Genomic DNA, 13,219 nt, shown 5'->3' with positions numbered 1-13,219 from the left:
CCATAAATAAGGAAAAACAGCGAGCGATCGAAGCCCATTTTTCGGAGGTCAGGTTTCAGTAGTGGGTACGCGCTTCGTTACAAAACCGTCAATCGGAAAGTTCTCTGAATACGAAACTAGGTTACGGAGTTCAATATTTCCTTCTCTTTAACCGAAATAATTACTGAATGTTAGAAATATCTGGGCAATATTAAGTTTTTGGCCGTAACTACACGCCAATTTAATAATGCTGTTTACTAACAAACTACAAACAATGATAGCAGTGTTGCCTATCGTGATTTGTTTGAAATGGTGGGGTTCAAGTTTCCGCGCTTAATTGTTCCTTTGAAAGTTCCATATAAATGGGCGTATTGTGTCTGTGGTCCTCAATGGCCAACTTAGACGAGGAAATCGCCTTTTAATCTACTTTAGTACTTAATTTCCATTAAATCAAAAATTTAAATCAAAAATGGTTCGAGATAACATTGAATCCCTTAAATTTTTATAAATTCTAAAATTATCTGAACTTTCCCGGATATTTACAGCGTAATATCAAAGACCCGGACTTTTCCCTGGCCCGTGGCCAAATTTGAATTTCCAACGTGAAAAATTAAACTTTATTTCGAATTGATCCAAATTATTGAATTGAAACAGATGGGTCTTCTTTCAAACTGCATTAAAAAACCGAGCAATTATTCCCAAACCTCAAATACCAGCGGTTATTTAGGAAGAACAATTTGATTTTAAATAACCAGCGTCACGAGTCCTCCTTTAGCCAACACGAAAAAGATTATAAATTTCGCGAAAAATTCAAAATGAAATTAATTAACAATTGTTTGCACCTGGATAAGAATGCAACGATAAATTTGTCATCAAGCGATATTAAATGCTTAAAAATAATACGTGTCCGTTAAGCCGTATAAATAGATACGTTGAAGTGTTCAATGAACACTACGAGAGTAAAATGTTTTTTCCATTCTTATTAACCTAGTTATTAAGGAAGCATAATATTATGTTGCTTATGAAGTTATTTCTAAGCAAATAACGAATTTCCAGTGTTAACACAAGCTTCTAAAACATGATTCCACTGTCCGTCATAGCGTTGACCCCCTGTCACATGGCAAACCCTAGTAAACGCCAATTTTGAAAATTTAGAGTTAGTTGTGAGTATAAATGCGATTTGTACACATACTGATAAAATTTCAACCCCACTAAATAAATCTTCAAAGTAAGTTCCACTTACATTACCGTTAGAAGTCACGTCACTCAAAACAAAAAATTAACTATCTCAAATTCCAAAATAAATGGCGTTTACTATGATTTGCCATAGGACTGCCGATCTCTAGATTCATTGCTGATCTAATAATTAGACTTTCAAAATGGTGGTTTAGAACCCAATCTAGAGATGGCGCTGTAGTATGAATAAAAATTATTACGAACTATGACAGGAATTGTTGGTAGGTGGAATCTGTAGTATATTTTCAACCAAAACAACCACTTGCTCTGTCTGCTCTTGCTAGAATGGCTATGAGAGCTTTAAATGGCTTCTGGGAAGGACGTTGATGGACCAAATTGGTTTGAAAAGGACGATGCCAAATAAATGTGATTAAATAGCTTTTTTCAACAGGTGAAAGATTCGCAAAGTTGAAAAGCAAGCATGAAGTTCCTTATAATCATCCTGCTACTGGCCTCGCTGGCGATTTCCACTTTGGCAGAAAAGATGTTTCCCAGGCTACATTGGGGTAAGCGTGGCGACTAGCATTCTTTCGAAGTTATTGGTCCGGCTTAAGACCTATTACAGGGTGTGGCCTTATTCCTAAAAGATCCTATAAAAGTGACTAAAATTCTAAATCTTTAAGAGTTGAAATTGGGGTGTGTATTACGAAAAACTTGTTACAATGCTTGATGTCAAAGACGAAACCAGCATCACGAAAACCTTAAACCTTGGCTGCACCTCTCAACGGGCGCCAAGAGAGAGTTGGCACACTTTTGGGTATGAGGTCGCTTTTGCTAACACGCCGCCTTTTCACGTTTAGCGGAGTCCCATTCGGACTTACGCCAGGACCCGCGCCAACGACAGCGCCCAAAATAACACCCTCATTTCCCTTAATAACTACAGGGGAAAAGGATAAAAACGTGAAATTCGTCGAATTGGAATCCTTCTTGCTACTCCCTCTAACATATTTCGTTACTTGTTGTTCTAGGTTGCATCGGGGAGCATGCCAGCTATTGCGGCGCTTACTGTCATTGCAGCGTGTACTACCGCAACTGCCAATGCAACGAGCAGCTGTACAAGAAGGACATGGAAGCCAAGAGGAAGCGAGAAGAAAATTACGAGCCCAAAGACCCATGGTCATAATATTAATAAAAAAACGACGTGTCATATATATTTAATAAAGCAATATTAGAGCATTATTTCGTGACCTTTTCAATCATTCAAGTTAGTTAATTTCGGTGGACTGAAAATTCATCTTCACGAATCTCGAGGATCAAATTTGAATCCAGAATGTAAAACAATTGATAAATATGTACAAAATTAAATACAAACAGATGCGTCCGGTTTCTAATGGCATTCACCATTTTGGATTTCGTCCCAAATCTCGAATAAAATCCAACAATTACAAAAAAAAACAATAATACAATTTACAATAGCCAACACGAAAGTGACAAAAAGATGATAAAATTTGCGAAAATACGATCAAAATAAAATTAAATTGCAATAGAGCGTTCTATAAAATCGGTGTGGTGTGCTTTCCCCCTTTTGAGTTCGGAGGCGGTGAAGGTTTCGCCGGTTTTTCGTGTGAGAGAAAAATATTTATCTGGCAAACCCGTAAGAAATTGAGAGCAGTCAATTTTTAGGAGTAGCGTAGTTGCTAGCCTAGGCTTCACTAATTTCCGGCTTTCCGCGCAATTTTTCTTATTTTAAATGATTTTTGGAATAAATGTATATTGGCCAATAAGCAAAATACTAGTCAAAAAGAAACTTAGATCATGAAAATATTCTTAACCCCAAACATACTTCAACACCTAGGGTCCCTCCTACAACTCCTAAAAGGTACGTCTTTAAAATATTCATATAAAGACAGGACATAAGCCGAATTCACTTAAACCAAAGAATAACAAAAGTTGTTAGTCCTGCTGAACTAGCTCTATAGTCTGTATGAAAAGTTTGGCCGGTTTTGGGCCGATTTTATAGAACGCTCTATTGCATCTTGTTAAGAATGCAACAGTAAATTTGTCATCACCCGACATTGAATGATTTAAAGTAATACGTGTCGTTAAGCCTACAAAAGGACACAATGACTTGTTCCGTCAGTTGAACAATACGATATTAAGTTCTGTCTTTTCATTCTTATTGAAATTGTTATTAAACAAAGAGTTATTCTAAGAAATTAAATGTCAATCATAGAAAAAGTCGCTCGATGGCTTAGGCCTAAGGTAGTGCCAGGAGTATTAGCCCAGCTGCTTATTATTATTAAAACCAAATAATCGCCGATTTTGAAAGAACGCTAAGGAAAACTCTGGTACATTATTAAACTAAATTATCCACTCTCTCTGTCGGCGAAACACAACATGGTTGATTCCCTTCGCATAGCCATCAGATGGTTCTTCGCGCCTGGAATGTACCAATAATAACTAATCAACCGGAATAAAGCGTTTAATTCAACGTGATTGAAGTACACGCGGGTGACACATTGTCTTCCCCTAACGTAACTATGACCGTACCCGATCGCAGCCTTAATAACGGCTTGAGTGACCTTGAAGATTCATTTATCTTCGACCATTGAACTACGGTTGTATATTCAGCGTTTAGGCTGATGGTTACCATAATAAAGCGGTTGGTAATTCCAGTACGGTAAGATTTCAATAATAAAATGTAGATGTTATACATTTTTAATGAAGAGTGAAAAGCTATCATTAACTTACTTATAAGTATTCGTCATTGATGGTGCAAAATAAGGTTTGCTTAACAAACGTGGATGATCAAAATTAGTATTCTACGAGCTGCTATTACATCTGACTGACCAAATCCGACGTGAAAATATCTAATATTCACAATAGAGCGTTCTATAAAATCGGTGTGGTGTGCTTTCTCCCTTTCGAGTTCGGAGGAGGTGAAGGTTTGGCCGGTTTTTCGTGTGAGAGAAAAATAGTTATCTGGCAAACCCGTAAGAAATTGAAAGCAGTCGATTTTTAGGAGTAGCGTAGTTTCTAGCCTAGGCGTCACTAATTTCCGGCTTTCCGCGCCGTTTTTCTTATTTTAAATGATTTTTGGAATAAATGTATATTGGCCAATAAGCAAAATACTATTCCCAAATCCACGGGTTTAAAAAGAAACTTAGATCATGAAAATATTCTTAACCCCAAACATACTTCAACACCTAGGGTCCCTCCTACAACCCCTAAAAGGTACGTCTTTAAAATATTCATATAAAGACAGGACATAAGCCGAATTCTCTTAAGCAAAAGAAAAACAAAAGTTGTTAGTCCTGTTGAACTAGCTCTATAGTCTGTATGAAAAGTTTGGCCGGTTTTGGGCCGATTTTTTAGAACGCTCTATTGCGGGAAGTAATACCACCGGTCCTTTATTGTTAAATAAGCCCCTGGCCAAATCTAGTGGTAACTTTCACGTGATGTCATCATCTCTATAGTGGAAGCCGATAGTGTCTGTCCCAATCACGGACATTCTTTATGAGCTGTCAAAGCCCAGGGTGACCACAGAAAACCACCCTCTTACGCGTTGTAACCAGGTCACCTGAATTTAAGCCATTAAAGGTCACTAGATGCCTTGAGCATAAGGTGGTGCCTTGGGTTATATCCTAGCCTAGCTGATTAAATCAATATATTTATAGGAAAATATAGGATAAATTCCAATGAAATTACAGGAAAATATAGGATTAATTCCGTAGAAATTACATTAAAATGTAGGTTTCAAGTACTTCGAAGGTGAAAATCCGTGGATTTATGGTGGAACTTTGAATATTTGTAACTTTGTAGAATTTGATATCAAAAGATATAATTCCAAACAGTTGAAGCCCGAGGAATTTCACAAACATAGAAAGTTAATCGTAACTGACGATGAAACGTCTACTCGAGTGTGTAATCACTTTAGTAATCAGATGTACAAATCCGTGGGTAATAATGGTAATTCACTTAAGCAAATCGGTGAAAATTAACCGAAAATTTAAAAAACACATCTTTCAACAATAAGTAATCAGCTGCAGACATAGATGCGCGCTTTCAGCTCAATCACAGTCCATGACCAGTATTAGTTCCGAAAATATAGGATAGCGAGATACAATTTCATTTGTCGAGGAAACTTCGCGGCTAAATATATTGCAATGAGCGAGTGAGATTTCAACGGAGCTCAACGAATTTACGAACATTTACACGTGTTATCAACTACAAACAATATTCATTAAAGATCTTATCGCCTTAAAAATTGCTGGTATGAATTGATTTCAATGAAGGTATGAACTAGAGAGCTGCATGGAACGGTTTTTTACCATTTAATATGGTTACCGCGAGATTCCCGGGGGAATGGACGGGAATGAGATAAATATTTAGTTTTAGGGAACGGAATTGATGGAAAACCAAATTTATAAATGGGAATGAAATTTTGGGTCTCGGGTATGGACGGGAATGGATTTTTCCCCATTTTATATACATATTGTACTAACAAGGAGACGACCCGAGGTGTAACACACCGATTTTATTCAAACTCGGGGGTTTGGTAGACCTTCATGTAACTTGAAACACCCTAAAGGGAAATGTCTCCATAGGCAACCGTTTTGTCATGGCAACCAAAAATGTTTTTGACAACACAAAATGGAAATTTTCCCATAGAAAATAACATGGAAATCTGACCAATATTAAGGGTACCCCTTGTAAAAAAATTTTAATTTTTGAAAATGCTAAAAATAGAAAATATAAATAAGAAAATAATGAAAAAGTTCGAAGTTGATTACATTTGGTCAGATTCTCATGTTATATTCAATAGGAAAATTTCCATTTTGTATTTTCAAAAACATTTTTTGTTGCCATGGCAAAACGGTTGCCTATGGAGACATTTCCCTTTATGGTGTTTCAAGTTACATGAAGGTCTACCAAACCCCCGAGTTTGAACCAAATCGGTGAGTTACACCTCGGGTCGTCTCCTTGTAAGTGATCGGACCCAGCCCTAGATTAACCATGTTTATTCGTGTGAATAAGCCTCATAATTACAAAATTAGCTTTTAGTAACAACGAGATTGGTCCATTAACATTCGTTCTCCAGGGCAACAAATTATTCTGAGATGTATTAGTTAAATGTGGCGAGGATGGTGTGGCCTTATTGCTAAAAGATCCTATATATATGATAAAAATTGAAAATCGAAAACAACATTTTTTAAATGATATATTTCTTCCGGTTTCAAACACAAGACACTCGTTTTGCTATAAACGTAAAAAATTTCATGGACATGGCTCAAAGTTGAAGCAATTATCGCGTCAAAAGAGTGAGAGCCTAATACGAAAAGCTAGATAGGACCCAAAAGTGTGACAGTACGGTATGATGTTTAAGGAAACATTTTGCGTAGTAAAAACAGGGAGTGGAGGAGGAGGTTGAAAATACTACATCAAAATCAGAAATTATCTTCATAGCGTATGTCCATGGGAAAGTACATCGAAGCGGGACAATTTTGGACATTGGATTTCAACCCAAATCTCCAATACATTTGGAAAATTATAAATAAGAATTTTGGCTAAATAAGATCAAAATTAAATTAATTTGCAAATTGCTTCTTGATAAGAATGAAACATTAAATTAGTAAAACGTGTAGTTGAAGCCTATAAAAGGATTTGTGTACTTGTTCCTTCAAGTTTTATTTTGTCCATCCTTATTAGCATAGATATTAAAGAAAGTTAGTTGAAATTACAGGAAATTAAAGAATAAATTCCAATAAAATTAGAGGAAAATATAGGATAAATTCAATTGAAGTTACAGGAAAATAAAGGATAAATTCCATTGAAGCTACTGGAAAATAAAGGATAAATTCCAAAAAAAATACAGGAAAATATAGGATAAATTCAATTGAAGTTACAGGAAAATAAAGGATAAATTCAATTGAAGTTACAGGAAAATAAAGGATAAATTCCATTGAAGTTACTGGAAAATAAAGGTCAAATTCCAATAAAATTACAGGAAAGTATAGTATAAATTCCATTGAAGTTACTGGAAAATAAAGGTCAAATTCCAATAAAATTACAGGAAAATATAGGATACATTCCATTGAAGTTACTGGAAAATAAAGGATAAATTCCAATAAAATTACAGGAAAATAAAGGATAAATTCCATTGAAGTTACTGGAAAATAAAGGTCAAATTCCAATAAAATTACAGGAAAATAAAGGATAAATTCCATAGAAGTTACTGGAAAATAAAGGATAAATTCCAATAAAATTACAGGAAAGTATAGTATAAATTCCATTGAAGTTACTGGAAAATAAAGGTCAAATTCCAATAAAATTACAGGAAAATATAGCATAAATTCCATTGAAGTTACTGGAAAATAAAGGATAAATTCCAATAAAATTACAGGAAAGTATAGTTAAATTTAATTGAAATTACAGGAAAATATGGGATATATTCCATAAAAATTACAGGAATATATGAGACAAATTCCATTAAAATTACAGGAAAATAAAGGATAAATTCCATTGAAGTTACTGGAAAATAAAGGATAAATTCCAATAAAATTACAGGAAAATAAAGGATAAATTCCATTGAAGTTACTGGAAAATAAAGGTCAAATTCCAATAAAATTACAGGAAAATAAAGGATAAATTCCATTGAAGTTACTGGAAAATAAAGGTCAAATTCCAATAAAATTACAGGAAAGTATAGTATAAATTCCATTGAAGTTACTGGAAAATAAAGGTCAAATTCCAATAAAATTACAGGAAAATATAGGATACATTCCATTGAAGTTACTGGAAAATAAAGGATAAATTCCAATAAAATTACAGGAAAATAAAGGATAAATTCCATTGAAGTTACTGGAAAATAAAGGTCAAATTCCAATAAAATTACAGGAAAATAAAGGATAAATTCCATAGAAGTTACTGGAAAATAAAGGATAAATTCCAATAAAATTACAGGAAAGTATAGTATAAATTCCATTGAAGTTACTGGAAAATAAAGGTCAAATTCCAATAAAATTACAGGAAAATATAGCATAAATTCCATTGAAGTTACTGGAAAATAAAGGATAAATTCCAATAAAATTACAGGAAAGTATAGTTAAATTTAATTGAAATTACAGGAAAATATGGGATATATTCCATAAAAATTACAGGAATATATGAGACAAATTCCATTAAAATTACAGGAAAATAAAGGATAAATTCCATTGAAGTTACTGGAAAATAAAGGATAAATTCCAATAAAATTACAGGAAAATAAAGGATAAATTCCATTGAAGTTACTGGAAAATAAAGGTCAAATTCCAATAAAATTACAGGAAAATAAAGGATAAATTCCATTGAAGTTACTGGAAAATAAAGGATAAATTCCAATAAAATTACAGGAAAGTATAGTATAAATTCCATTGAAGTTACTGGAAAATAAAGGTCAAATTCCAATAAAATTACAGGAAAATATAGCATAAATTCCATTGAAGTTACTGGAAAATAAAGGATAAATTCCAATAAAATTACAGGAAAGTATAGTTAAATTTAATTGAAATTACAGGAAAATATGGGATATATTCCATAAAAATTACAGGAATATATTAGACAAATTCCATTAAAATTACGGGAAAATAAGGAAAAAATTCCATAAAAATTACATTAAAATATGGGATAAATTCCAGAAAAATTACATTAAAATATGGGATAAATTCCACTACAATTACAGAAAAATATGGGATAAATTCCATAAAAATTACATGAAAATATGGGATACATACCATTAAAATTACAGGAAAATATGGGATGAATTCCACTAAAATTACAAACCTTGTAGAATTTGATATCAAAAGATATAATTGCTTCAATTGAAGCGCGATAATTTACACAAATATAGAAAGTTAGTAAATACCGACCTTCGACGATTGAAACGTCCACTCGAGGGTGTAGTCACTTCAGAAATCAGATGAACACCTCCGTGGGTAATAATGGTAATTCACTTAAGCAAATCGTTGAAAATTAACAGAAAATTGAGAAAAATCTAGAGAAATCACGAGCATATTTTGTAAAATCGCGGAGGATTTTTAAGAATAATTTCACCCTCAACTTACACTACAGTTCTGTCAGGTTATTTCGTAAGCTGCGGACTATTTCTGCAAAATTGTAACAAACCAAAAACTGACCAAAGACTAAATCGTCGTTTTAAATGAAAGTGGTAATGAGAGTGCTAATGAGAGTGCTACTGAGGGTGCTACTGAGGGTGCTAATAAGAGAACTTATGAGAATTAGCGTACTCTTGAAAGTCTGCACCTTTAACAGTGTTGAGTACGCGTAATCGATGAACAGTCTCTCTGACCGTTGCGTGCCCCTCGGAAAAGAATGGTTACAGGGCTGCCACGGAACCTGGAAAACTTGGGATTCCTGGAAAAATCATAGACTTTGAAAATGGGTATAAAAATCAGGGAAATGTCAGATAATTTAATTTCTGTTGCAAACCTTTACTAAAATATTGGCTAAAAAATCAAACAATTTGGTACGAAATGAGTCAGGGAAACTTTCCGTTGATAATCTGAGAGAACCTGGAAAAGTCAGGGAATTTGCAAGTGAAAAAACTGTGGCAACCCTAAGTGAAGTTAGCAATTACAAGTAGAGTTACACTAGGTAAGTGTTAGTGACATAATAAGATAAAACCTTAGATTTAATAGAGGTGATCTTGAGACATTGAATGGAAATTGGATTTTGAGCCTTGTGAAATGCTTCATGTACCTTCGCAAGCACCACGCAGATTCCATTGGTTTAAAATGTAAAAATTATACCGTGTAGATACATTTAGCTATTAATAGACCATATTGAACGGATGAATTATTAATATTAAATCAATTTTTGACAACCCTTCAGCTTCATGCTCATGTTCAACCGTTAGTTGTTTAGCTAAAGGTTGCACGATCAATTTGGCCACGATAAACTACGTCCGCGCTAACAAACCACGTTGGCAGGGCGTGTAGACGTCACTTTGTCGTAAACAGGCTATGCTCTTACTAGTTCTCCGTACACGATTTATTCATCATTACCAAACTTGGTAGTTTTTTTCGTCATATTTTATTATTATAATTATTCCATCATCAACTTTGATTTTATTTTTTTAAGAGCTCATGCACTTGGAGATTATGTGCTGTCGGTCCGGCACAACTGCAATGCGCCGGTAAAGACGGAACATTCGCCATACAAATACAACCTTCGTCACATTTTGGTTCGTCGCCGCATTTCACTACATCAATGGTGTTTTGTCATTAGTATAAATTCAAATTACGGTTGAAAGATAATCGATATCTTGATGGGAATTAATGAACCGCTATTAAACGAACGTTTAGAGCCAAATCCTGAACCCCGCCATTTAAAACCAAACACAATACGCAATACTGCTTTCATTGTTTGTTGTTTGTTAGTAAACAGTATTGTATTATTTGCTTGTAATATTGCCTTGAAGTAATTATTTCGGTTAAAGCGAAGGTTTTATAGAACTCCGTAACCTTGATTCGTTTTCAGAGAATTTTCCGATTGAAGGTTTTGTAACGAAGCGAAGAACCACTTCCGGTACAAGACTTCCGAAAAATCGGCTCCGATCGGTTGCTGTTTTTCCTTATCAATAGTTGGTTACCATGGTAACTACGGGGTAAATGTTTTCGGAGTTTGGCACGAAGTGGGCAAACGCTATAGACAAAGCGCGAGGCTGTGATTTCGAATCGAGGGTAATAATATCTTTGGTTACTGAACACCCAATCGTAAAATTTTAATATATTTCTTTGATAAAATTTGTTTAATTTATAAATAAAACCACGTTTTTGTTATAAGTACTGATTTTGGTCATGGTAGAATCAAGAATCTATTTATTTATACTCAGGGAGAATGAATATGTCGAGATTATTTTTAGCGTTTCTCCAATTCCACCCGTTGGGGCCCCCGGTAAGCTCTTCCGCTTAAATAAAATCAAATAAGACTGCAATATCATTGGTTCTTAAAAATTACGTCCCCCCCTTTAGCGTGACGGAGTTAGGGCCTCTACGTGTGCGTCGAAAGTCTCGACATATTCATTCTCAACGAGTTTAAATAAATACATTCTTGGTAGAATATAATAAAATATTTGTTTATTACGGAAGACTCATGAGGTGATTGTAATATTTAAAATTTAATAATATAAAGTTTAAAATACATCCAAATTTTCGAGGGTGATGGATAATGCATCTGCGTTAGGACACAACGTTTCCGAACTTACTTAATTACCATTAGAATTGAAACGCACTTACTGAACTATCGCTATCGGTTGAAATACTGAACTATAGCTATCGGTTGAAATACTAAACTGTCGCTATCGGTTAGTTTATCGCCCGCCAATTTTAGAGATAATCGGTTTATCCTTTCAACCAAAAATATTGACCAAATGTAAAATATACTTACTATCCGAATCATCTGATGCCTGCACCATAATGTGGCAGATGGTAAAAAAATCAAAGCAATAGCCACAACTGAAGATTTCATTGTATCTGAAACAATGGTTTGTTCAAGAAAATGATATTGATATATTTGTAATACATCGCGATAACCCTCGTAACATGGGTTGGAAAATGTTTAAAAAATGAACTTACTGCCTTTTGTTGTCGAGAAAACTTCGCTGATCGTTTGTGGCTTGAGAGTGTAAATGTGATGATGTCTGCAGAATACAGTTTATAAAGATTCGCAAAGTGTCACCAATCGATCTTGTTCGTACTTAACGTTAATTGCATTATCTTCTTTTCTGAAAGGTATAATTCAGTGACTCGCGTTTTCAAAAGCCATGTGTATTGAAGAGACGTATTCACCACGTGAATTACAATTACAATAATTTAATTTATTTGTCGCAGCGTCGAAATGTTACTGATGGCGAAGCTATTGAAACTCTCTATAACGATCTCGTACAACTAAACCAAGTCTTAAGACCGAATAGTACAATAAAAAGCCATTTTCAGTTCGTAATTAGCAGTTACACACAGAAACAATTTCCTTGAGAGGTTTCGTCTCCTGGCAAATTTGGGGGAACCCTCCAATTGGTAGCTTTTCCATGACGTCATCAAGCCCACTTTTTTGTTTCGATGTGCGATTACTACGGCTAGAGCTTGCCCGACTTGTTCCGGGCGTAAAATGACATGTGTTTTTTAGATTCCTCTCCACGAAAGCGAATTATAATATTATTGGATAATATAATGTTTCCACAAAATGATCTCTCTTACAGAGTGGAGCTTCTACCCAGGTAGCACAATCACGTACATATTACGTGTTTTATCGAGGTTTCTAAAACGTATACGAAACTCGTTTGGTAAACGATGATCATGTCACCAGTTAGCACGTGTTTCACCACGTAGTTTTTAAGTGTTAAATTACGCGTACATTTAGATTAAAAAAGCGCCTATTAAGTTCAAATAGCATTAGGTTTGAAAACAATAACCGTGTTTTTTATATAAATTATAACGTATTAATCAGCGATTTTGCGTGTATTAAGGAGTTTTTTTGTGAATTTAGCGGTTAGTTTCAGTGAATTCAGGTATTATTTCGCGAAATTTTTTGTGTGTCAATCGGTTTTTTTTCGTTCATCAATCGGTTATTTTGCGGGCATTAATTGTTTATTTTATGTACATTAATTGGTTATTTTGCGTGCATTAATTGTTTATTTTATGTACATTAATTGGTTATTTTGTGTGCAATAATAAGTTAGTTTCTGTGCATTTTCTGCCTATTTTGGTTGCATTAATTGGTTATTTTGTGTACATAAATTGTTTGATTTGGGTACATTAGTTGGTTATTCTGTATACATAAATTGTTTGATTTGGGTACATTAATTGGTTATTTTGTGTACATAAATTGTTTGATTTGGGTACATTAATTGGTTATTTTGTGTACATAAATTGTTTGATTTGGGTACATTAATTGGTTATTTTTTGTGCAGTCATTGGATATTTTGCGTGCATACATTAATTGGTTTTTGTGCAATAGTTGGCTATTTTGCGTGTATTTTTAGGTTATTTTGCGTGCATTAATTGTT

General features: G+C 34.2%; 1 protein-coding gene across 4 annotated transcripts in view; it reads left to right on the top strand.

The window, feature by feature from the left end:
* The window catches only part of LOC149958600 (uncharacterized), a 103,054-nt gene extending 100,579 nt beyond the window's left edge, over nt 1–2,475 (top strand). The window contains exons 1-4 of one of the 4 annotated variants that reach the window (XM_090165946.1): nt 945–1,207; nt 1,310–1,436; nt 1,607–1,721; nt 2,184–2,475. In XM_090165946.1, coding sequence (XP_090022072.1) covers nt 1,421–1,436; nt 1,607–1,721; nt 2,184–2,373 — 321 coding nt within the window. In that variant the 5' untranslated portion in view covers nt 945–1,207; nt 1,310–1,420 and the 3' untranslated portion in view covers nt 2,374–2,475. The other 3 variants (XM_090165949.1, XM_090165947.1, XM_090165948.1) reach the window with 3 other exon arrangements.
* Nucleotides 2,476–13,219: the final 10,744 nt, after the last annotated feature.

The sequence above is a fragment of the Leiobunum rupestre genome, chromosome 2, assembly GCF_980474605.1.
Source record: "Leiobunum rupestre chromosome 2, qqLeiRupe1.1.hap1, whole genome shotgun sequence".
NCBI classification, from domain to species: Eukaryota; Metazoa; Arthropoda; class Arachnida; order Opiliones; family Sclerosomatidae; genus Leiobunum; species Leiobunum rupestre.
The sequence above is the reverse complement of the archived record's forward strand: the minus strand, read 5'-3'. Positions and strand labels throughout refer to the sequence as shown.